This window comes from Theropithecus gelada, chromosome 2 (assembly GCF_003255815.1).
Source record: "Theropithecus gelada isolate Dixy chromosome 2, Tgel_1.0, whole genome shotgun sequence".
Classification (NCBI taxonomy): Eukaryota; Metazoa; Chordata; class Mammalia; order Primates; family Cercopithecidae; genus Theropithecus; species Theropithecus gelada.
In genome coordinates this window covers 141,632,008-141,653,628 of record NC_037669.1, presented here as the reverse complement: position 1 = coordinate 141,653,628, position 21,621 = coordinate 141,632,008, and the positions used below count along the sequence as shown (strand labels likewise).

The 21,621-nt window shown below is 41.4% G+C and overlaps 2 protein-coding genes across 5 annotated transcripts in view; one reads left to right on the top strand and one right to left on the bottom strand.

The window, feature by feature from the left end:
- The window catches only part of SERP1 (stress associated endoplasmic reticulum protein 1), a 58,143-nt gene extending 47,458 nt beyond the window's left edge, over window positions 1-10,685 (bottom strand). Inside the window, exon 1 of the mRNA XM_025374817.1 lies at window positions 10,431-10,685. The gene's annotated coding sequence lies outside the window, so the exon portion shown is untranslated. The remainder of the gene's footprint in view (window positions 1-10,430) is intronic.
- Window positions 10,686-10,752: 67 nt separating this feature from the next.
- The window catches only part of SELENOT (selenoprotein T), a 33,559-nt gene continuing 22,690 nt past the window's right edge, over window positions 10,753-21,621 (top strand). For all 4 annotated transcript variants that reach the window (XM_025374812.1, XM_025374815.1, XM_025374816.1 and 1 more), the window contains exon 1: window positions 10,753-10,991. In XM_025374812.1, the coding sequence (XP_025230597.1) occupies window positions 10,855-10,991 (137 nt within the window). In that variant the 5' untranslated portion in view covers window positions 10,753-10,854. The remainder of the gene's footprint in view (window positions 10,992-21,621) is intronic.

Below are 21,621 nucleotides of genomic sequence, written 5' to 3'. Positions count from 1 at the left end.
CAATACAGTAACATACTGTACAGGTTTGTAGCTTAGGAGCAATAGGCTATACCATCTAAGTTTGTGTAAGTACACTCTATGTTCACACAGTGAGGAAATCATCTAGTGATACATTTCTCAGAACTTATCCCTGTTATGTGACACATGGCTGTTCTTGAGCTGCTGCTTTATAGGCCACTCCTTCCCTCTATAATGCTCCATTTTGTTCTTGGAACCTCTCTAGTACTTCGCCAGCCCCAAACTTCATTTTACCGCTGGTATGTTGTGGAAATGATAAGTAAACCAGTTATTATGAATCCATCTTTCTGTTTTCTAGAGTTTTTAATACAGTTTCTGAACCACTGGTCCTTCCTTCTTTCCTGGAGGATTGCAGTTTCTGGACCACTGGTCCTTCTTTCTTTTCAATGTTGCTACAAAATTATTGCTTATACCACTTTCCTGTCATGTCACTCAGATCCTAAGAAGAGGGAGGCAGATGCATGTGCTTAGTCTGTTATCTTAAATTGAAAGTTAGACAAGCACACTTCTAAAGGTTTTTTGTATTTTATAATATATGTATACATTTTGAGACAGGGTCTTGCCTTGTTGCCTAGGCTGGAGTGCAATGACATGATCACTGCTCAAGTGATCCCTGACCTCAGCCTCCCCAGTAGCTGGGACTATAGGCATGCACCACTATGCCCACCTAATTTTTGTATTTTTTGTAGAGACAAGATTTTGCCATGTTGCCCAAGCTGGTCTCAAACTCCTGGGCTCAAGCAATCCACCTATCTCAGCCTCCTGAAGTGCTGGGACTACAGGCATGAGTCACTGCATCCAGCATATGTATGTGTATATATATATATATAACATGAATGTACAAATTAAAAGCATTTTACTTGGTTCACCTAAACCAGTTCCTCACATGGACACTAGAGGGTTCTAAAGATCTGGAGTATAGGGAAATTAATGAGGAATTCAAAATTTTAGAACATAACTGGCAAATATGTTCACTCATTTAAAACTTGCCATTTTAATAGCCTAGATTACTGCTATTTATTTTATTTAGAGACAGGATCTTACACTGTTGTCCAGTCTGTCTTTTCTCATTGTCAAACTTAACCCTCTTTAGCCTTTTTCCATTAGACTTACTGCCACTGTCCTCCTAAACTTGTTCTGTGATAGTGATCTCTTATTGGTGCAAATGAATCACGTTCCAACAGTTTGTTTATAAGTCAACTATTTGCAAAGAGGACTGTGTTTTCCCATTGAAAGAATATTGTAAATTGTCATTGGTGTTGAGGTGAGCCTGTGAAACCCTTAAATGCAAAAACTGAGTATAGGCTCATTAAAAAAAAAAAAAAAAAAGTTTAACTTAAATTTTCAAGAGACTGAGAAGCCACAGAAAATGTTTGCAAAAGATGTATCTGATAAAGAGGGATTATCGAAAATATACAAAGAAATCTTAAAACTCCACAGTAAGCAAACAACTTTATATATTAAAGTTGAAAATTCATTTAAAAATATGTAAAAGTTGTTTAATATATGAAGTTAAGTTTGATTAAAAAATGGGCAAAAGACCTTAACAGACATCTCACCAAAGATGATATACAGATGGAAAATAACCACATGAAAAGATGCTCCACATCACATATCATCAGGGAAATGCAAATTAAAACGATAGTCAAATACCTCTTTACACCTATTAGAATGGCCAAAACCAAAAACACTGACAACATTAAATGCTAATGAGGATTGGGAGCAACAGGAACTCTCATTTATTGCTGGTGGGAATGCAAAATGGTACAGCCACTTTGGAAGACAGTTTGGCAGTTTCTTACTAAACTAAGTATAGTTTATTACTATACTTTTAGCATACAATAAAGCATGTCACTCCTTGGTATTTACCTAAAGGAGTGGAAAACTTAAGTCTACACAAAAACCTGCATACATTGATAGCAAACTTATTTGTAATTGCCAAAACTTGGAAGCAACTAAGATGTCCTTTAATGAGTGAATAAACTGTGATACATCCAGACAATGGAATATATTTAGGATTTAAAAAACTGCGCCAACAAGCCATGAAAAGACAGAAAAAACTTAAATACATATTACTAACGGAAAGAAGCCAATCTGAAAAGGCTTCATACTGTATGGTTTCAACTACATAATATTCTGAAAAAGACAAAACTATGGAAACAATGAAAAGATCAGTAGCTGCCAGGTATTAGTGGGGAGCATAAATATTTTAGGACAGGGAAAATATTCTGTATGATGCTGTAATGATGGATATGTGTCATTAAGCATGTTTCCAAATCCATAGACTATAAAACACCAAGGGTGAACCCTAATGTAACCTATGGACTTTGATTATGATGTGTCAAGCCAGGTTCATCCTTTATAACAAATGTCACATTCTGGTGGGGGATGTTGATAGTAAGGGAGGCTATACATGCAGGGGGTATGTGTGAAATGTGTACTTTCTGCTCAATTTTGCTGTGGACCTACAACTCCCAAAAATTGTCTTTAAAAAACTATGTAGTATTTAAAAATTAATGCCAGAATAAGAAATAAGAAAATAGAATGAAAGTTCTTGTTGAAAGTTTGAATACTTTTTTTATTTTAGAAAAACCAGATTAAAATGAAGGAAAAAGTATGGGAAAATAATTTTTAGGAGATTCCCAAGGATGCTTTTTGTGCTTTAGATACTGATTCTTTATATAAGCTTATCTTCTCTTTTCCCTGGTATAAAATTCACCATTCTCAAGTTTAACCATGACTGAAGTAATCCAGCATTTACAAACAAAATGATGGAAGGGAAAGAAAGAAAATAGATTTTTCTAAGATCATTAAGCAAAAACTGGAGATGAGGAGCGAAAGAGAGAAAGGCATTATGGAGAAAGAGATATACATAAGAGGGACAGAGAAAGAGAGAAGGAAAGGGGGCAGTGAGGGAGAGACCTTGCAATTAAGTGGGAGCCATCATCCAGGACACCACCTCAGTTTCTTTTTTGAGGACTGAGTGGGAGAGTTGGGAATAAGTACTCTTGAAGTGAGAGGAACGGGTAACCAGGAATGGGTAACCCAGGGATTTACCCCAGAAGTAGTTGCAAATCAGGCACTATATGATTGGGAATACATCCACAAACCTTTTAGGACTTAAATTCTTTTTTAAAGTAAAGTCAGCTGTATTTTTTAGAGTCTCAGGCCTGGCAAAGCAGAGGTTTTTGCCTTTACACTATTGGGCAAAATTACTTCCAGGCACAGTTTTGTTTGACTATGTTCATTGAAGCTAAAGAGCAAATCCTAGAATTGTGATTTCACTGGAGAGAATCTTTGTGCCCACTCTGTTTTGTTTTTGCATCTTCTTCCCTCTTCCCAGCAGGGACATCTGGTCCCCATTTAGGGAAACTGAACTCCCTAACTTGTGGCTCTTCTCCCACTCCCCTAGTCATATCTGAGACAATACATTCACACTTTTTTTTTTTGCAACAGGGTCTTAGTTTGTCATCCAGGCTAGAGTGCAGTGGCATGATCATGGCTTAGTACAGCCTCAACCTCCTGGGTTCAAGCGATTCTCCCACCTCAGCACCCTGAGTAGCTGGAACTACAGGTACATGCCACCATGCCTGATTAAATTTAGAAAAAAGTTATACACCAGGTGTGGTGGCTCATGCCTGTAATCCCAGCATTCTGGGAGGCCGGGGGAGGTGGATCACTTGAGGCTAGCTGTTGGGGACCAGCTCAGCCAACATGGCGAAACTCTCTCTCTCCTACGAAGCACAAAAAAAATTAGCTGGGCATGGTGGTGCGGATCTGTAATTCCAGCTATTTGGGAGGCTGAGGCAAGAAAATCACTTCAGCCTAGGAAACGGAGGTTGCAGTGAGCTGAGATCGTGCCATTGCACTCCAGCCTGGGCAACGAGCAAGACTGTCTCAAAAAATAACCTTTTTTTTTTTTTAAGACACAGGGTCTCATGTTGCTCAGGCTGCTCTTAAACTCCTTGGTCCAAGTGATCCTCCCTTCTCTGGCTCCCAAAGTGCTGTGATTACAGGTGTGAGCCACCATGCCTGGCTCATAGTTTATTGATTGAAATAACACATTTAGATCACAAAGTTCAAGCAGACATTTGGATTTTAAACACTGCAGTGAAAAACTTTTTCAAGGAATTTCAAATGGACAGTTTGGTAATATTAATGGTGGTAGAGTAGCGATCAGCCTTGGGCATAGAAGTAGGACCAGCTTCATAATTTGCAGCGCCCAATGCAAAATGAAAATGTGAAGTTCTTTGTTCAAAATTATTAAGAATGTCAAAGCTGTGACAACAGAGCATTAAACCAACTACAGGGTCCTGTGTGACTGCATAGGTCACATACCCATAATGCCAACCCTGCATAGAAGGTACTAAAATTCCACCTCCCTCTGATCTATAAGCAGCTCTTTAGTTTGTTTCTGGACATCCCCCTGTTCCCTAGAAGAGGAAGAGGTAGTGGCCAATCACACCAAGACTGCTGGCTCTGGGTTAGGAGCCACCAAGAACTGAGGAGATTTTTGTTTTCCACTTCTCTATTTTTCCTTTGTAAATTTTTCTTATTTAATTTTTTTTTTTTTTTTTTTTTGAGACAGAGTCTCGCTCTGTTGCCCAGGCAGGAGTGCAGTGGTGCGATCTCCACTCACTGCAAGCTCCGCCTCCCGGGTTTACGCCATTCTCCTACCTCAGCCTCCTGTGTAGCTGGGACTACAGGCGCCCGCCACCTCGCCCGGCTAATTTTTGTATTTTTAGTAGAGACGGGGTTTCACCATGTTAGCCAGGGTGGTCTCGATCTCCTGACCTCGTGATCCGCCCGTCTCGGCCTCCCAAAGTGCTGGGATTACAAGCGTGAGCCACCGTGCCTGGCCTTTTTTTTCTTTCTTTTTTTTTTTTTTTAAGACAAGGTCTTGCACTGTAACCCAGGCTGGAATGCAGTGGTGTGATCATGGCTCACTGCGGCTTCGAACTCCCTGACTCAAACGATCCTCTTGCCTCAACCTCCTCAGTAGCTGAGACTACACATGTGCACCACCATGCCTGGCTAATTTTTGTATTTTTTGTAGAGACAGGGTTTCATCATGTTGCCCAAGCTGGCCTTGAACTCCTGGACTCAAGTGATCCTCCGCTCTGCAGTATTCCAAAGTGCTGCGATTATAGGCATGAGCTAGTGCACCTGACCTATTTGGTATTTTTTTTAAGATGGGGTCTTGCTCTGTCACCCAGGCTTGAGTGCAGTGGTACAGTCATGGCTCACTGTGGCCTCAAACACCTGGGCTCAAGCAATTCTGCCACCTCAGCCTCCCAAGTAGCTGGGACCACAGGTGCGTGCCGCCATGCTCAACTATCTTTTTTTCCTTATTACCAAAATAACATATGTTTAACAGGAAATATATCCGAGCAAAACATTTTGATCCATGTCTTCCTTTTTATGTACTTTAAAAAATACACAAATAATAATGTGATAACACTTTACTGTTTCATAATTCAATTTTTTAACACTCTATGTTAAGGACTTTATTTTTCATTGAATTCTAAAACATTGATTTACTTTTTGAATAAGTATTACATGACAACAGCACAAAATTTTAAAATGCAAAAGTTACTTATGCAATAAGAATAACTTCTCTCCCGTTTTTGTTCCTGAGCCACTCTGTTCCCTGTTCTCCTCTCAGGAATCAACCAAGATGATACAGGGCTCTAAGTCAGGGTTCTTGGTTTGCAAACAAAATGTGTGGTAGCTCATAGAGTAAAAGGAAAAGATGAAGAATGAGGCCCTGGAGAAGATAATACCCAGAGTAGTTTGGGGTCTAGAACTTTCCTTAGGGTTCTTCTGAAGGGGTGGCCTGCCCCTCCACACCTGTGGGTGTTTCTCGTAAGGTGGAACGAGAGACTTGAGAAAAGAAATAAGACACAGAGACAAAGTATAGAGAAAGAAAAGCGGGGGCTGGCGCTCAGCTTACAGAGACAGAGGACCCACGCCCGCACCGGCCTCTGAGTTCCCTTAGTATTTATTGATAATTATCTTTACCATCTTAAAGACAGGGGAGTGGCAGGACAATAGGATCATTTTTAGGGAGGAAATTAGCAGTAAGACGTAAGAACAAAAACCTCTGTGATATGAATAAGTTCAAAGGAAAATCCTGTGCCTTGAGATAAACCTTTTAGCAACATTGTTTCATCCTATCACATGGGGATAAACCTTGGACAATACCTAGCTTTCCTAGGCAGAGGTCCCTGCGACCTTTGGCCATGTACGTGTCTCTGGGTAGTTGAGATTAAGAGAATGGTGATAACTTTTAACCAGCAAGCTACCTTCAGGTATTTGTTTAACAAAGACACATCCTGCACAGCCCAAAATCCATGAAACCTTGAGTCACCGCAACACATGTCTCTTGCAAGGACAAGGTTGGGGGTAGGGTCACAGATTAACAGCATCTCAGATACAGAACACAATGGAGTCTCTTATGTCTACTTCTTTCTATATAGACACAGTAACAGGCTGATCTCTCTTCCTTTTCCCCACATTCTTCTATTAGAATTAATCAGCTTCAATACCTTTTGGCTTTGGACACAGGTACACCTCTGGTGGGAATGTTTTGAGTGCCTCAAGTGGTAGTCCCAAGACTGTGTGCAATAGGGTCTTGCTGGTCCCCTGAAAAGAAACTGAGGTACCATTACCAGAAGAAGGAATAGATGCTGAGAAAAACATGTATCCACTGTATTATTATTATTATTATATTTTTATTATGAAGAAGCCACCACAAGATAATTGAGCTTGCTAATCAATTTTTGTATGGGGTATCTTATTTCTTACTTTTGATACTGAAATGGACACACTCAGCCTCCCAAAGTGCTGGGTTTACAGGCATGAGCTACCACTCCCAACCACTTTCACTATTTTCTGACTTGTTGAATTCCTTCCCGAGATGGCATCAAGAGCCTGGACAACAACCAGGGTAAGGGTCCCACCAGCGTTTTGAGATCTTCCCTAGCTCACCAGTATCAATACTACCACGCCATCTTAGTGCCAGAGTTTTGCTTTTTGTTTATAATCATGTTGGTACCAATTTACCATCTGTTATTTGCAAGGGTTATGTTAAATGGCAATAATCATTCTGTGTCTGTTCTTGTACTTACGTCTAATTTTTAAAATAAGTTATGAAGATAAAAACCTTCTTTATAGTCTTGCCAAAAGGATTAAACTTAAAAGTGTCTAGTCCTCTAGATGTAACTACTAATTTACAGAGAATACACAGGACAGAGATATATATTAATGTACACTATGGCAGGATACGGTGGCTCATGCCTGTATTCCTAGAACTTTGGGAGGCCAAGGTGGGAGGATCACTTGAGGTCAAGAATTTGAGAACAGCCTAGGCAATATAGCGAGACTCCATCTTTATTTTTTAAAAAAAAAAAGGCAGGTCGTGGTGGTTCCAGCTACTTAGGTGGCTAAGGTGGGAGAATCCCTTGAGCCCAGGTGGTAGAGGTTGCAGTGAGCCAAGATGGCGCCACTGCACTCTAGCCTGGGCAACAGAGCGAGACCCTGTCTCAAAAAAAAAAAAAAAAAAGGACAGTATATGAGTTTGTAATCAGCAGCAAAACCCACAAACACATGGTTTCTTCAGCAAATAAGTCGCAAGGGAAAAAGAGACAAAGAGGCAGGGCAGGTTGGGAGATATATAGATAAAAGAAATTGCAAAAGGAAAAAAAAAAGATATTTAATTTTGTTAAGCTCAGACCAAAAACAGGTCACTGTGCTACCCACAAAACACCAAACATTCCTTTTCTTGGTCACGAAGAGGGACTGCTGCTGCTTTAACAATTCGACCCGAGGAAAGGAAAATACCTGAGTAGCCTGAGCTATATAAGGTATGCAAAATTTTTTTTTTTTTTAGAGACAGAGTCTCGCTCTGTCACCCAGGTTGGCGTGCCATGGCACAATCTCGGCTCACTGCAAGCTTCGCCTCCTGGGTTCACGCCATTCTCCTGCCTCAGCCTCCTGAGCAGCTGGGACTATAGGTGCCCGCCACCACGCCTGGCTAATTTTTTGTATTTTTAGTAGAGATGGGGTTTCACCGTGTTAGCCAGGATGGTCTCGATCTCCTGACCTTGTGATCTGCCTGTCTCGGCCTCCCAAAGTGCTGGGATTACAGGCGTGAGCCACTGTGCCTGGCAAGGTATGCAAAATTTATGAGGTCCAGGGAAACAGGAGTATGGAACTTCAGTCACACCACCCCTGATGCCTGGGGGCAATTGTTTAAATACATTTTATGGCTAGCTGTACCACCCATTATCTTATTTTTTTTGAGACGAGGTCTCACTCTGTCACTCAGGCTGAAGTGCAGTGGAGCCATCAGGGTTCACTGCAGCCTCGACCTTCCTGGCTCAGGTGATCCTCCCACCTCAGTCTCCTAACTGGGACTACAGGTGTGTGCCACCATGCCCAGCTAATTTTTAAATTTTTTGTAGAGGCAGGGTTTCATCATGTTGCCCAGGCTGGTTTCCTAGGCAGACAGAGTGAGACTATGTCTAAAAAAAAAAAAAAAAAAAAAAAATCTAATTTTACTGGAAAGGGGTTCTGATCCAGACCCCAAGAGACAGTTTTTGGATCTCACTCAAGAAAGGATTGGGGGCAAGTCTATGGAGTAAAGTGAAAGCAAGTTTATTAAGAAAGTAAAGGAATACAAGTATGGCTACTGCATATACAGAGCAGCCCTGAGGGCTGCTGATTGGCTATTTTTATGGTTATTTCTTGATTATATGCTAAACAAGGGGTGAATTATTCAAGAGTTTTCTGGGGAGAAGGGCAAGAATTTCCCAGAATAAAGAGTTCCTCTTCCTTTTCAACCATATAGGGTAGTTTCCAGACGTTGCCATGGCATTTGTAAACTATCACCGTGCTGGTGGGGGTGTCCTTTAGCATGCTAGTGTGTTAAATTAGCATATAATAAGCAGTAAAGGAGATAGCATGCAAATATATTATAATTAGCATATAATGAGCAGTGAGGACGACCAGAGGTCACTTTTGTCGCTATCTTGGTTTTGGCTTCTTTACTGTATCTTGTTTTATCAGCTGGGTCTTTGTGACCTGAATCTTGTGCTGACCTCCTATCTCATCCTTTGACTAAGAATGCCTAACCTCCTGGGAATGCAGCCCAGCAGGTATCCACCTCATTTTACTTAGTCCCTACTCAAGATGAAGTCACTCTGGATTGAACACCTCTGATAAAAGAACCACTCAGCACCCCAGCTCCATTTTCCAAATCATCCAATCAAGCCTCAGATCCTAACACCTCCTTATTGAGTCTTCTCATGGTTTCCCGTGGTGTGCGTTCCCCTGTCTTAGTCCATCTGGGATGCTATAACAGAATAACTGAGATTGGGTAATTAATAAAGATACAGATTTATTTCTTACAGTTCTAGAGGCTGAAAATTCCAAGATCAAGGGCTCCACATCTTATGGGGACTTTGTGTTCTGTCGTCCAATGGAGGAAGGTAAATGTGCAGGAGAGTGCAAAAGTGAAAGAGCAATAGACAGAAATGGAAACCTTAAGCCCTTTCATAATTGGCATTAATCCATTCAAGCCCTTTCATAATTGGCATTAATCCATTCATGAGGGTGGACCCCTCCCATAGGCCCCATCTCCCAACACTGTTACATTGGGCATTAAATTTCCAACACATGCTTTTCGGGGGATATATTCAAACCATAGCATCCCTCTTGCTGCAATTAACAATAAACAAAATTGTTCAATTACTGGTGTGTTCCTGGTCTTAAAAGTTTTTGACTTGTCCTAAAAGACACATCAACCAATGACAATGTAAAAATTTAATTTTGATTCTTATTTTAACAAATGAACAGTAGGAAAATAAGTAGTTATTGAGACATTTGAACACTATTTAATACTAAGCAATTACTATTTTTTAAAGGTGAGATAATGATACTGTGGTCATTTTTTTTTTCAAATAATAGTTCTTTTTTAGAGATATGTGCTTAAATAATTGTAACCCAGGCATAGTTGCCTGCGCCTGTATTCCTAACCACTTGGGAAGCTGAGGCAGGATTGCTTGAGCCCAGGGGTGTGAGGCTGCAGTGAGCTATCATCATGCTACTGCACTTCAGACAGTGAGACCGTGTTTAAATATATAGAGATGAAATGATATGACGTCTGAGATTTGCTTCCAAATATGCCCAGGAAGGGAAGAAGTGTTTAGAGATATAGACAAATCAAGAACGTCAAAATGTTAGTAACTGTTAAAGCTTGCTAAGGTAGTTACTCTATTTTTGTATAATATACGTTTGGAATTGTTCAAAGGTTTCTTAAAACTTATGTTTAATATTCTTTTAGGAGAAAGCAATATCGTAAGATCAAAGAAAAGGCCATAAACAGGACACCCCAAAAATTTCAGCATTACCATTCTGAGGGTCAGGAGTCTCCTCCCTCCTATCCGCCAACACTTGAATCAGGGCTGTCAAGTAGGTGTTTCCAAGTGTCTCAGGCAGATAAATGGATAAATTGCAAAACTGGATATAGAACTCAAATCTGCCTCATACATGGGCCCTGTGACACCCCACCAGCTCCTTTGCTCCCCTCTCTTCCTTTCTCATGCCGTCCCAGAGTCTTGCACACTACCAAGATGGTGGCGAGTCAGGACGGCGAAACAGGTCGGCTCTTCACTCCAGGAGTGTGCGCAGGCGCCGGGCCGCGCAGGCGCATTACTGCTCCCCTCCCCCGACCTTGGCTGATCGCGCCTGCGCAGTGGGGAGCAGCTAGCGCCTGGGCTTTGGGCCGGCTGCAGTCTCAGTCTGAGGGCGGCCGAAGCGGCTGGCTCAATTAAGATGAGGCTTCTGCTGCTTCTCCTAGTGGCGGCGTCGGCGATGGTCCGGAGCGAGGCCTCGGCCAATCTGGGCGGCGTGCCCAGCAAGAGATTAAAGATGCAGTACGCCACGGGGCCGCTGCTCAAGTTCCAGATTTGGTGAGTATGTGCAGTGGGCCCCGGCCACCCCGCCGCGCCTGTGCTCGGCGCCGCTGGGTACGCGAGGCCCCGGCTTCGCGGCCTAGCTGGCTGCATCTTCGCTGGCCTCGCAGAACGGTGCGGGTGCCCTTCCACAGCCAGCCTTCTCGCGGGCCCTTTTAGAGCGGTCAGGCCGCCCTCCTTTTCCAGGTACAACTGCTCACTTGATTTTTGCCTCCTAGAACAGTGGGAGTGGGGAAAGAGGGCGCAAGAAGGTTAAACGCTGAAAGGCGAAGACGGGGGGGACACCTGTTAGTACGGAGGACCTGTCGGCGGCGTCACGCCATAGCCACCCCGACTGCCTGCGGAGATGGGGATGAGTAGGCGCCGCGTCAGCGGAGGAGCGCCAAGCATTTGTCACTCAGTTCACTTTTCCTGCCTCTTTTTCCGGGGTTATGTTGGGCGGCCTCGCTCCCTGGCTAGGTGAAGGTTAATTCGGGTCGTTGGAGAGGATCCGGGAGTGACAGACGCCGTTTTTCTCCAGGACTTGCTGGGGGGACTGTTGAGTTTGCGAATGGGGCGTCTGACAGCTGGAGGGCGTGGAGGGGAGGTCTGGGGATGCTGGTTCTGTTTGCCATTTCCAAAGTGTCAGAAAAGGAGCACGTTGTTCTTCTAAACTTTGACAGTTCGCTCGCATTCACCCCTCACCTGCCTCCCAGGAGTTGCCTGCTCTGGCATCTCGTTCTACCTTTCAGTTGTCTTGTGTATTCACAGAAAAGATCTCGGCAGTTTTCGACAGTGTTCTTTAAATGATTTTGTTTTTAACCTAATCGTTAGGAACAGGGCAATGATGCCTTTTATACGGTAAGGGAGGTTGCGGGTGGGGATTGAAAAGCTCCAAAGATTGGGGGGAAAAACACCAAAATTGTAAAATTATAGAAATGAGAATCTTAAACCCCCAAAGATGACATTTTCTCAGGATAAACTGACCATCCCAGGATAGCCAGATTAGTAAATAATCAGAGTCCTGATACATCCGAATGCTGGTGTTGGCCATCATTCACTTAAACCCTTCTTTTAAGAACTTCATGTATTAGTATATTAAAGTTTAGATTTTCTACTTCTCCAACTAGCTTTTTGCTTACTCACTGAAGACCAAGCAAATCTTTAAAATAATTTTAAAAAAATCAGTTTAAGGTGATGTTTGAGTTAGAAAATAAGATGGTGAGACTTTATTTTTGGAGTAAAAACTAAAAACATTGCAATTTCTTCTGAGTAAAAACAAACAAGGCCTGGCGCGCTGGCTCATGCCTGTAATCCCAGCACTTGGGGAGGCCGAAGCTGGCGGATCACCTGAGGTCGGGAGTTCGAGACCACGGGAGTTCGAGACCAGCCTGACCAACATGGAGAAACCGCGTCTCTACTAAAAATATAAAAATTAGCCTGGCGTGGTGGCGCATGCCTGTAATCCCAGCCACTTGGGAGGCTGAGGCAGGAGAATCGCTAGAACCCGGGAAGCGGAGGTTGCAGTGACCCGAGATCGCACCATTGCACTCCAGCCTGGGCAACAAGAGCGAAACTCCATCTCAAAAAAAGAAGCAAAAAACCTCCCTGTACGGTGTACTATGTGCCTGAAATATATCATCTTTCATGTAATACTGCAAATGGGAGGATGGTTTAACCATTAACTTTTTTCCTTAATTTTAAAATTAGAAGGTAGTAATCATTTTACCAACCTAAAGATTGTTAAGTGTTGTGATACTTACAGATTTAAGTAGTTTAAAAACTGCAGTTTTCAAATTAATATAATTTTTCTGTATCCTACTTTATCTCTTGGTTGCATTTTTGCTTTTCCAAAATATCACTTTTACATTTGCTTGTTTTGGAACACTTGTCACAATGATTTACCAGGTGTATCTTCCACCAACGCTATTCATAGCAAGGTTTTCAAAATGTGTAAACAAACGTAGGGAAGGGCATTCAGTCCTTCAAATAAACTTAAAAAAAAAAAAAGTAGTAGGTACTTCACTTGAACTTTTGATACTTTGTTTTTCTTTGTTTTTAAGTACAGACCTGTCCCAAAAGCCTAATAATTTTCTTTTACAGTCACCCTGAGCATGTTATATAACAAAAATACTTCCATTTTAAAAATTATTTTTATTTTTATTTTTCTGACACTATCCACCAGAGATCATTTTTTAAAATCTGTAGATGGGAAATAACTTTATTAATATGAGCCACCAAATACATATCACCTTAGCTTGTTGCTTTTTCTCCCATAGATTAATCTGTTTGTGGTAAAGTGAATATTGGATTTCTGGTTTTGCTAGAATCTTTTGACATTAATTTACAAGTTTGTTTGAGAAAGGACAGGAAGCTAATACATTTGAGGATAAACGTGAGAATTTTAAAATTCCATTTGAAGTCAGCATTATAAAATGCAGTTTTTCATTAATTACCACTGCTAACAGTCAAAAGAGAACTATTTTACCTTCATTTCAACTGACTGTTTCCCCTCATATTGATCATGAGTACTTTATCAAAAATAACTATACCTCAATATCTCACCTGGTAATTGTACCACTTTTGCAATTGTTAGTCAACAAAATAGCAACACAGTGCTGAGAGATCAAGCTTGTAGAGTAACTTACCTATTCTCGTTTTTTTTTCCTTTCTTCCTTTTTTTTTTTTTTTTCTGAGACAGAGTCTCTCTGTGTCACCCAGGCTGGACTGCAGTGGCATGATCACAGAGCCTTGACTTCCTGAGCTCTGATGATCCTCCCACCACAGCCTCCCAAGTAGCTGGGACTGCAGACGCGCACCACCACCACGCCCGGCTAATTTTTGTATTTTTTGTAGAGACCTGGTCTTGCCATGTTGCCCAGGCTGTGTGTAATACCTGCTGTATGCCAGGAACTAAATATGCTAAAGATGTGACCATCTCAAGAACCTATCAGACTGGCATAGTATTACTTGTGTATCTGAGTCTTTGGTTTATTATATCGATTGAGCAATATAATTAGATACTTTTGATTATATTGGCTTCATACTTGGAAAAAATTTATTCCACTTATTTGGACGTTTAACATTTAACATAGAAAAAGGAAGTTCTCTAATCAGAGCTTAAAATTCCGTTGTTTTTGAGACAGAGTGTTGCTCTATCGCCCAGGCTGGAGTGCAGTGGTTGGATTTCAGCTCACTGCAACCTCTGCCTCCCGGGCTCAAGCGATTCTCCTGCCTCAGCCTCACAAGTAGCTGTGATTTAACATGTAATCAAATCTATATCATTGAATTAGTTGCAGTTTAAAGAGATTATTGGCTACAACCCATTGCAGTTAATATTTACTTGAACATTTGACAATTGATTTGCTGAGAATAGTAGATTAAATGAAATTGAGATTTCGAAACATAAGTAGAATATGGCAGGATTTTCAAAGTTTTGTTAATTTGAGAATCTACTGCTGTAATTTTAGGACAGCCAACTTCTAAATATAGTTTTAAGAGGTAAATGAAAAACTGTTACAAAAACAGATTTTTATTTAAATTTACAACTACTCAGCCTTGGCTTTCATAGTATGACAGCAAGAAAATAAAGACCAAAGGCTGATTTGGATGTTGATACTCATCAAGATTAGTAGTAAAATGCTGAATTGGAGAAATTGTGAGTTACAGAGATCATGTTGGTTACTTTACTGTAGACTTGATATTTGCATATTCAACAGATATTGGAGCACTTACTCTGTGCAGGCACTTTGCTTCCTGCAGAGAATTCAATTCAGTACTCTCATGGACTTCACAGCAAGAGCAGATGCAGCCATTAATCCATGTACTGACCACACACATAAAATTCAATTTGTGTTAAGTGCTGTGAATAAAGATTATGTATGTGGTGGTATGAGAGATAGCTAGTCGGGATCAGGGAAGGTTTCCGTGAGGAAATGAACTTTGAACTGAGATTCGAAGGATAGGATTTATTTGGCGAGAACTTTCCAGGCAATGGGAGTAACACGTGCAGTGTTCTTATAGTAGGAAAGACCACAGTTTTACCAGAGAAGCCTAAGCCTACTGACCTCAGAGACCTAAAAGAAGGTGCCGTTAAGAGCTTGAGGGTCTGGCAGGCCATGCTTAACAAAGACCGTTTGGTTTCCTTGTGGAAAAGACATTCCAGGAGTCAAAGAATAGATGGGAAACCATTTAGGGTGGCTTTTGGAGTTGTCCAGGCAAGAGATGATGGAACTTGGAAAAGAAAGGAGGTGGTAGAAATAGAAAGAGACGTATTTGAAAGATCTTTATGTGGTAAATTTAACAGCTCTTAATGATGAATTATATGTTTGTGGGGAAAAAGAGGTGGCATGAAGTGAGAGATGTCAAAGATGATTCCTGAGTTCTGTGGTGACGCTACACCATTCACTGGAATGATAATTAAAATAAATGAGTTCTATGAATGTTTTTGGTGGAAGGGAAGGAATATTGACAAGCAGCCTGGAATTGGTGAGGAAAAAATTTTGTTGCGTAGGTTTTAGCATGAACTGCTGATAAATCAAGTCCTGTAGTGATGGGGACATATTTTAAATTTTTGTTTATGCCTTTTTTTTTTTTTTAATGCCACTTGGAAATCTTTTTTTTTTTTGGCTACTTGTCATTCACCTCAAAGGTTAGAGAGAACCTCACCAAGAGATACAGAGAAGCTTTACAAACTAAGGGAAGAGCATATGCAAATGAAGCCTGATTTATCATATGGGAGTGGGGACAGGAAATGAGGAAAGCTGAAGTCCCCTGATCAGTTTAAACACCTAGCTCAGTTTATATGTTGCTGTTTGTCAATTAATTGCTTATTATTGTTATTTTCATTATTGTCTTTTTTTTTTTTTTTTTTGAAGACGGAGTCTCCCCTCTGTCTCCCAGGCTGGAGTGCAGTGGTGTGGTCTTGGCTCACTGCAAGCTCCGCCTGCTGGGTTCACTCCATTCTCCTGCCTCACCCTCCTGAGTAGCTGGGTCTACAGGCGCCCGCCACCACGCCCAGCTAATTTTTTGTATTTTTAGTAGAGATGGGGTTTCACCGTGTTAGCCAGAATGGTCTCAATGTCCTGACCTCGTGATCCGCCTGCTTCCGCCTCCCAAAGTGCCGGGATTACAGGCGTGAACCACTGCACCCGGCCTCATTATTAATAGTGTTTAATGCTATGATGAGATATTTGTTAAATAAGCCTTTGAAACTTTCCTCTCAGCTTTAAAAAACGTGAAAATAGCTGGTTATGAAAATAATACATTTTAGTTATAAAAATAAGTAAAAGGAAGACAGTTAAAAATCCTGTATAATACAGTAGTATGTGTCTATATAGTCTTCTTCAAAATGATTCTATATAGGCACGTACTATATGAAATAATTTTACATAATTCATAGTTGTATGCTTTTTAAAAAATTTGCCTCTCACCCTCACTTATGTTTTCATGTCAGTAAATACAGATTTGCATCAACAGGCATAATATTTATTGGTTAACATTTATGTTGGCCCAATTTTTTTACAAAATTTCTTTGCCAAGATGAATATGGTGTACTTGTCCAACTGTTTCCATAAAATAAATGCATAAAAGCAAAATGTTAATACAAAAGGTATAACATTTTAAATATTGACATAGTTGAATTAGTTAATACTCCTACTGGAAGATCATAAGGTGGGTTGTGTCACACGCATCCATGTGAAGAGACCACCAAACAGGCTTTGTGTGAGCAACAAGGCTGTTTATTTCACCTGGGTGCGGGCAGGCTGAGTCCGAAAAGAGAGTCAGCAAAGGGTGGTGGGATTATCATTAATTCTTACAGGTTTTGGGATAGGCGGTGGAGTTAGGAGCAATGTTTTGCCGGCAGTGGGTAGATCTCACAAAGTACATTCTCAAGGGTGGGGAGAATTACAAAGAACCTTCTTAAGAGTGGGGGAGATTACAAAGTACATTGATCAGTTAGGGTGGGGCGGAAACAAATCACAATGGTGGAATGTCATCAGTTAAGGCTATTTTCACTTCTTCTGTAGATCTTCAGTTGCTTCAGGCCATCTGGATGTATACATGCAGGTCACAGGGGATATGATGGCTTAGCTTGGACTCAGAGGTCTGACAGGTTGAGTTTTTAAAATTTTTCTATTTTGTTCCACTATAATCAGAGAATGACGTTTACTGTTTCTGCTTATTGGGTTTTCTTTGTGACCTAACAAACATGGTCAGTTTTTGTGAATGTTTTGTGGGCTGCAGAGATAAGGTATTTTCTATAGGAAAAAAGCTTTGATCTGTCTATTAAGATTCATCTATAATGATACTATTCAGATCTGTAATTTTAATTTTTTCTACCACATTACTTTTTCTCTTTAAGGCCTCGATAGGTTTTTTAAGAAAACTTTGGTAAAAAACGCATAACATTAAATTTATTATTTTAATCTCTTCTGTGTGCACAGTTCATTAGTGTTAAGCATATTTGTATTATTGTGCAACAGAGCTTTAGAATTTTTTCATCTTGCAACACCTAAACTCTGTATCCACTAAACATTAATTCTCCCTCCTTCCTCCCAGCCCTTGGCAACCACTTTTCTACTCTCACTTTTTATTATTTGGACCACTTTATGAGTGGAATCATACAGTATTTGTCCTTTTGGCACTGGCTTATTTTGCTTAATATAATGTCCTCAAGTTTCATCCATGTTACAGCAAACGACAGGATTTCCTTTTTTAAGGCAGCACAATAGTCCATTCAAATCTATATACCACACTTTGTTTATCCATTCATTGATGGGCATCTGGGTTGCTTCCACCTCTTGATTATTGTGAATAATACTGTGATCAACATGGTGTGCAAATGTATCTTCAAGATCCTGCTTTGAATTATTTTGAATATATACACAGAAGTGGGATTGCTGGGTTATATGGTAATTCCATTTTCCAGGAACCTCCGTATTGTTTTTCTTTTTTTTTTGAGATGGAGTCTCGCTCTGTCGCCCATTCTGGAGTGCAGTGGCGCAATCTCGGCTCATTGCAAGCTTTGCCTCCTGGGTTCACGCCATTCTCCTGCCTCACCCTCCCAAGTAGCTGGGACTACAGGTGTCCGCCACCACGCTCGGCTAATTTTTTTTTTTTTTTCATATTTTTAGTAGAGACGGGGTTTCACCGTGTTCGCCAGGATGGTCTCGATCTCCTGACCGCGTGATCCGCCCACCTCGGCCTCCCAAAGTGCTGGGATTACAGGCATGAGCCACCGCGCCTGGCTCCATATTGTTTTTCATAATGGCTGTACCATTTTATATTCCCACCAACAATGTATAAGGGTTTCAATCTCTCTGAATCACCGATGCTTGTTACTTTCTGTTCTCTTAATAGTGGCCATTCTAATGGCCCTAATTGCGAGGGCCCCAAAATATGTTTTAAATCTGCTTTTTGGTTTTGAGTTTCCTTGTAGTTCTTCCGCATCTCTTTTATCATCCTTTTCTTCTGCCTGTTGCAGAATGTTTTTGGATGTAGGTGCTTATTTTGAATCTTTGATTACTGTTTCTGCTTTTTTTTTTTTTTTTTAAAGTGACAGAGGTCTTGCTGTAAGTCCTGGGCTCAAGCAATCCTCTTGCCTCATCCTCCCTAGTAACTAGGACTACAGGTATATACCACTACACCTGGCTAATTTTTTGAACTTTTTGTGGACACTGGAGTCTCACTGTGTTGCTGAGGCTGGTTTCAAACTCCAGGCCTCATGATCCTCCCTCCACTACCTCCCAAACAGCTGGGATTACAGACCTGAACTACTGCTTTTTTGTTTTGTGACATTTTCTCCATAGTCCCTCAGGTTGTTTTTTTTTCTTTTTTCTCCTTTCTCAAGCAAGACAACAGAAACAGCTTTAGGTATTAACTAACTGTACCTTCATTAGAATGTTGCTGGTGCCAAAAAGGCATAGATTTTTGTCTGTTTTGCTTTAGATTGTATCTCTAAGGCCTAGAATAGTAGCTGTCATCAGTTAATATTAAAAAATGAGCACACCCTGTCGTAGTCCACTGTTGTTGGCCTTGTAATAACCTATCCTACACATTCCCTCCCCCACTTACTAAATCCCTAATGCGTATAAATTGATAGTTGCCAATACAGTTTCTTTTTGGTAGGTTTTACCTGGTTTGCCTCTGCTTCAGCTTGGTAGCTGTTATAAAAATTTAGAATGTAAAAATTTGGAAGATACAGATATGTATAAAAGAAGATGAAAATCCTGTCATCCGGCCGGGCGCGGTGGCTCAAGCCTGTAATCCCAGCACTTTAGGAGGCCGAGACGGGCGGATCACGAGGTCAGGAGATCGAGACCATCGTGGCTAACACGGTGAAACCCCGTCTCTATTAAAAAAAATACAAAAAACTCGCCGGGCGTGGTGGCGGGCGCGGTGGCGGGCGCCTGTAGTCCCAGCTACTGGGGAGGCTGAGGCAGGAGAATGGCGTAAACCCGGGAGGCGGAGCTTGCAGTGAGCCGAGATCCGGCCACTGCATTCCAGCCTGGGCGACAAAGCGAGACTCCGTCTCAAAAAAAAAAAAAAAGAAAATCCTGTCATCCAATAACTTCGTAGCATTTTATTATATAAAAGCAGTGCATTTAAAAAACTTCTCCGTCTAGGGGTGGTGGCCCATGCCTATAATCCCAGCACTTTGGGAGGTTGGTGGATCACCTCAAGTCAAGAGTTCAAGGCCAGCCTAGCCAACATGGTGAAACCACATCTCTACTAAAAATACAGTTAGCCGGGTGTGGTGGCACACGACTGTAGTCCCAGCCACTTGGGAGGCTGAGGCAGGAGAATCGTTTGAATCTGGAAGGCAGAGGTTGCAGTGAGCCAAGATCACACCACTGCACTCCAGTCTGGGTAACAGAGCAAGACTCTGTCTCAAAAAAAAAAAAAAAAAGAAACTCTTCTCCATTGAGACAAGTTGTATGGACATTGTTTAAGCTATTTGTAGATATTATTAAGTGTTTTCTGAAGAAGTTGTACCAGTTTATACTGTTCCTACAACTGACAGCATTTGGTGTTTGGTATGATTGGTGTATAAAACCTGTAGATATTTATTTTTTGTTTATGTTTTTTATTCTTGTTTTTGAGACGGAGTCTAGCTCTGTCACCCAGACTGGAGTGCAGTGGCATGATCTCGGCTCACTGCAACCTCTGCCTCCCGGGTTCAAGTGATTCTCCTGCCTCAGCCTCCCAAGTAGCTGGGACTACAGGCACGTGCCACCACGCCTGGCTAATTTTTGTATTTTTAGTAGAGATGGGGTTTCACTGTGTTGGTCAGGCTGGTCTGAATCTCCTGACCTCATGATCTGCCCGCCTTGGCCTCCCAAAGTGCGGAGATTAGAAGCATGAACCACTGTGCCCAGCCTATTTATTTATTTTTTAAGACAGAGTCTCACTCTGTTACCCAGGCTGGAGTGCAGTGGCATAATCCCGGCTCACTGCAACCTCTCCTTCCCAGGTTCAAGTGATTCTCGCGCCTCAATTTCCTGAGTAGCTGGGACTACAAGCGTATGCCACCATGCCCACCTAATTTTTGTATTTTTAGTAAAGACGGGGTTTCACCATGCTGGCCAGGGTGGTCATGAACTCAGGTGATCTGCCAACCTCATCCTCCCAAAGTGCTGGAATTACAGGCATGAGCGACTCTGCCCAGACAGAGCTGTATATTTAGCATATACAACTTGATGTGTTGGGAGATAATTATACACCATGAAACCATCAAACCAGCATTTGGTGTTATAGTACTGATACTACTAATAAAAACATTTGTGGTAAGTGAAAAATAGAGGCCTATAATTACTTTGTGTTTCTTTTATTATTAGTGAGTCTAAATTTATTATTAAATGTGTTCTGATACATGGCTTTTTCTGTGATCTGGCTGGTCATAACTATTGCCTCTTTTTAAAAATTGAGGTGTTTATTCTTTTCGTTTTAGTTAAAACATTTATATGCCAGGTGCAGTGGCTCATGCTTGTAATCCTAGCACTTTGGGAGCCTGAGGAGGGTGGATCCCTTGAGATCAGGTATTTGAGACCAGCCTGTCTAATATGACAAACCCTATCTCTACTAAAAATACAAAAATTAGGCTGGGGCAGTGGCTGACGCCTATAATCCCAGCACTTTGGGAGGCCAAGGCGGGTGGATCACTTGAGGTCAGGAGTTTGAGACCAACCTGACCAACATGGTGAAACCCCTTCTCTACTAAAAGTACAAAATTAACTGGGTGTGGTGGCACACACCTGTAATCCTAACTACTTGGGAGGCTGAGATATGAGAATCGCTTGAACCCAGGAGACGCTCAGTGCGTCAAGATCACACCACTGCACTCCAGCCTGGGTGATGGAATGAGACTCTATCTTTACAAAAAAAAAAAAAAATTAGCTGAGCATGGTGGTGCATACCTGTAATCCCAGATACTCTGAAGGCTGAGGCACCAGAATCACTTGAACCCAAAATGCGGAGGCTGCAGTGAGCCACGATCATGCCACTGTACTCCAGCCTGGGAGACACAGAGAGACTGTCTCAAAAAAGAAAAAAGAAAAATTATATACTAACACTATTCATCTTGTGCAATGTATTTTGAATGTATTTTTCCTATCTGCCTTTGAATTCAATTTATGGTACTTTTTGT